The sequence below is a fragment of the Lactuca serriola genome, chromosome 5 (assembly GCF_051521515.1).
Source record: "Lactuca serriola cultivar US96UC23 chromosome 5, Lser_US96UC23_V15, whole genome shotgun sequence".
NCBI lineage: Eukaryota > Viridiplantae > Streptophyta > Magnoliopsida > Asterales > Asteraceae > Lactuca > Lactuca serriola.
This window is the reverse complement of record NC_136412.1, coordinates 306,288,806-306,290,855: the sequence shown is the minus strand read 5'-3', so window position 1 is coordinate 306,290,855 and position 2,050 is coordinate 306,288,806. Positions and strand designations below refer to the sequence as shown.

Genomic DNA, 2,050 nt, shown 5'->3' with positions numbered 1-2,050 from the left:
ATATATAAACAACCATGAACTTAAATGAAAACAAACACGTCTTCAATATTTCCATACAATAATAACATTCTACTTAGTTGTTCGCCAAAAACATAACACTACAATAAATTCTTACTTAGTTGTTTGCCATTTCATACAAAAATAACCAAATAATACTTCAAAAAGACCAAAAAACCATTTCCCTTCTAGCCGATCCTTCAATCCAACATCCATCCTTTCAATTCAACATCCATTCTACTAACAAAAAAACATAAAACATATCAAAATTATTAAAGTTATATCAAAAAGTAAAAAAGTAATTAGCATTAAAGTATAAACAATTTATTTACATTTACCATCAAGAACATCAATTATCATCTTCGTCCTCAAGGTAGTTCAATAGTTACAGTATCCTCATTTTTCTATTACACACCAAAAAGTTATTAGCTTAATAAATCCATAATATTAAAAAATTAATAATAAGAAATATACCTTGTTTTTCTTTCTCTCTAACCCATAATAATGTCTATACCAATCAGCTCCACAAATAAACATATCTACCATGTTTCTTCCTAAAGAACAACGATGTGGATCAATAACCCTCCCACCAGCACTAAAAGCAGACTCAGACGCCACAGTAGTGACCAGAATTGCCAAGATATCGGCAACCATTTTGGAAAGAATTCTAAACTTCAAATTGTTCTCTTTCCACCATGCCAATGCATCAAAATCTGCACCTGGTTCACCAATGTAAAATCCGTCTTCCAAATAAGTATCAAGTTCTGATTTTTAAGCAGTAAAACTATCGACACTTCTAATATGTTGATCATATTTAGCTGTCCCAGTTTTAAGACCTCTACCCAATCGTCCGGTTAACGAAGCAAAACTACTCTTGGGAGCGGCAACACCACTGTTTGTTCCACTACTTGATGAAGCAACAACCGATGCTTTATGGGCATCAATATACTCTTCGAATAATAGATACAAAGTATCCCGAACTATTTGCATTTGTCGAGGAGCCTCATTGTCAGAATATATGGCCCTGAAAGAGAAGTCGATCAATTTCATTTTATACCTGGTACAAAAAGAGTAACAATTAAAATTAAAAAAAAACATCAAATAAAACCAAATAACTCAACTAAATTCATTTTATACCTTGGATCCAAAGCCGCACCAATTGAGATCAACAAATTACAATCACCCCAATATTTGTCAAATTTTGTCTTCATTTTAATGGCCATTGATTTCATATATTCACTTCCATCTAAAGCTACTGCATCTAAAGCTTCCTTTATTCCAAACAACTCGCTAAGAAATAAGTTAGATGTAGGATATTCAGAACCTATAAAAAATAAACTTACATATATGCATCATATTGTTTTTTAGTCAAAATAAACATAGATGTATGATATAGGCATCAAATTAGTTTTTAATCTAAAAGTGATTATTAAACCAAAACATATAAAAATCAATAATACCTGAAATGATTTTTGTAGTTTCCTCAAAAAGTGCTAGAAAAGAGCAAACATCTTCAACTTTCTTCCAATCTTCATCACTTGGCAAATTTTTATATGTGGACTCTCGATCGGCATAATTTACAAACACTTCTTTGAACTCCAAAGCATTAGACAACATGGCATATGTAGCATTCCATCGAGTAGAAACATCTTGAATCAAATGCTTCTTTGACATTGAAAGTTGTTTAGCTAGCTCATTAAAGATATGCAATCAACCCGGCGACGCATTCACATGTTTCACACTTTCACGAACATTGTGAATAATAGGTTCAATTTCTGCTAGACCATCTTGAACAAGCAAATTCAGTATATGCACACAACATCGTACACGGAACAACGTTCAACGAAGAACAAGTTTTTCTTGAAGATTCAAGTTTTCCCTCAACTTCTTAGCCACTACATCATTAGTTCTAGCATTATCCTCCATTAACGTAGCAACATTTGTTTCAATATTCCACTCTTTTAGACACTTAAAGAGAGAATCATATATACATACTCCGGAATAAGGTGGAGGCACATCAACAAAAATCAGGATATTTTTATGAAGCTTAAAA

The 2,050-nt window shown here is 32.2% G+C and overlaps 1 protein-coding gene across 1 annotated transcript; it reads right to left on the bottom strand.

Moving 5' to 3' along the window:
- Positions 1-365: 365 nt before the first annotated feature.
- On the bottom strand, positions 366-1,671 carry LOC145050713 (zinc finger BED domain-containing protein RICESLEEPER 2-like). The gene is made up of 5 exons (XM_078998919.1): positions 1,458-1,671; positions 1,135-1,321; positions 834-1,054; positions 472-761; positions 366-401 (listed from the first exon to the last, which is right to left on the bottom strand). The coding sequence occupies exons 1-5, from the start codon at positions 1,669-1,671 to the stop codon at positions 366-368; spliced, it is 948 nt and encodes a 315-aa protein (XP_078855045.1).
- Between the last annotated feature and the right edge of the window lie 379 nt (positions 1,672-2,050).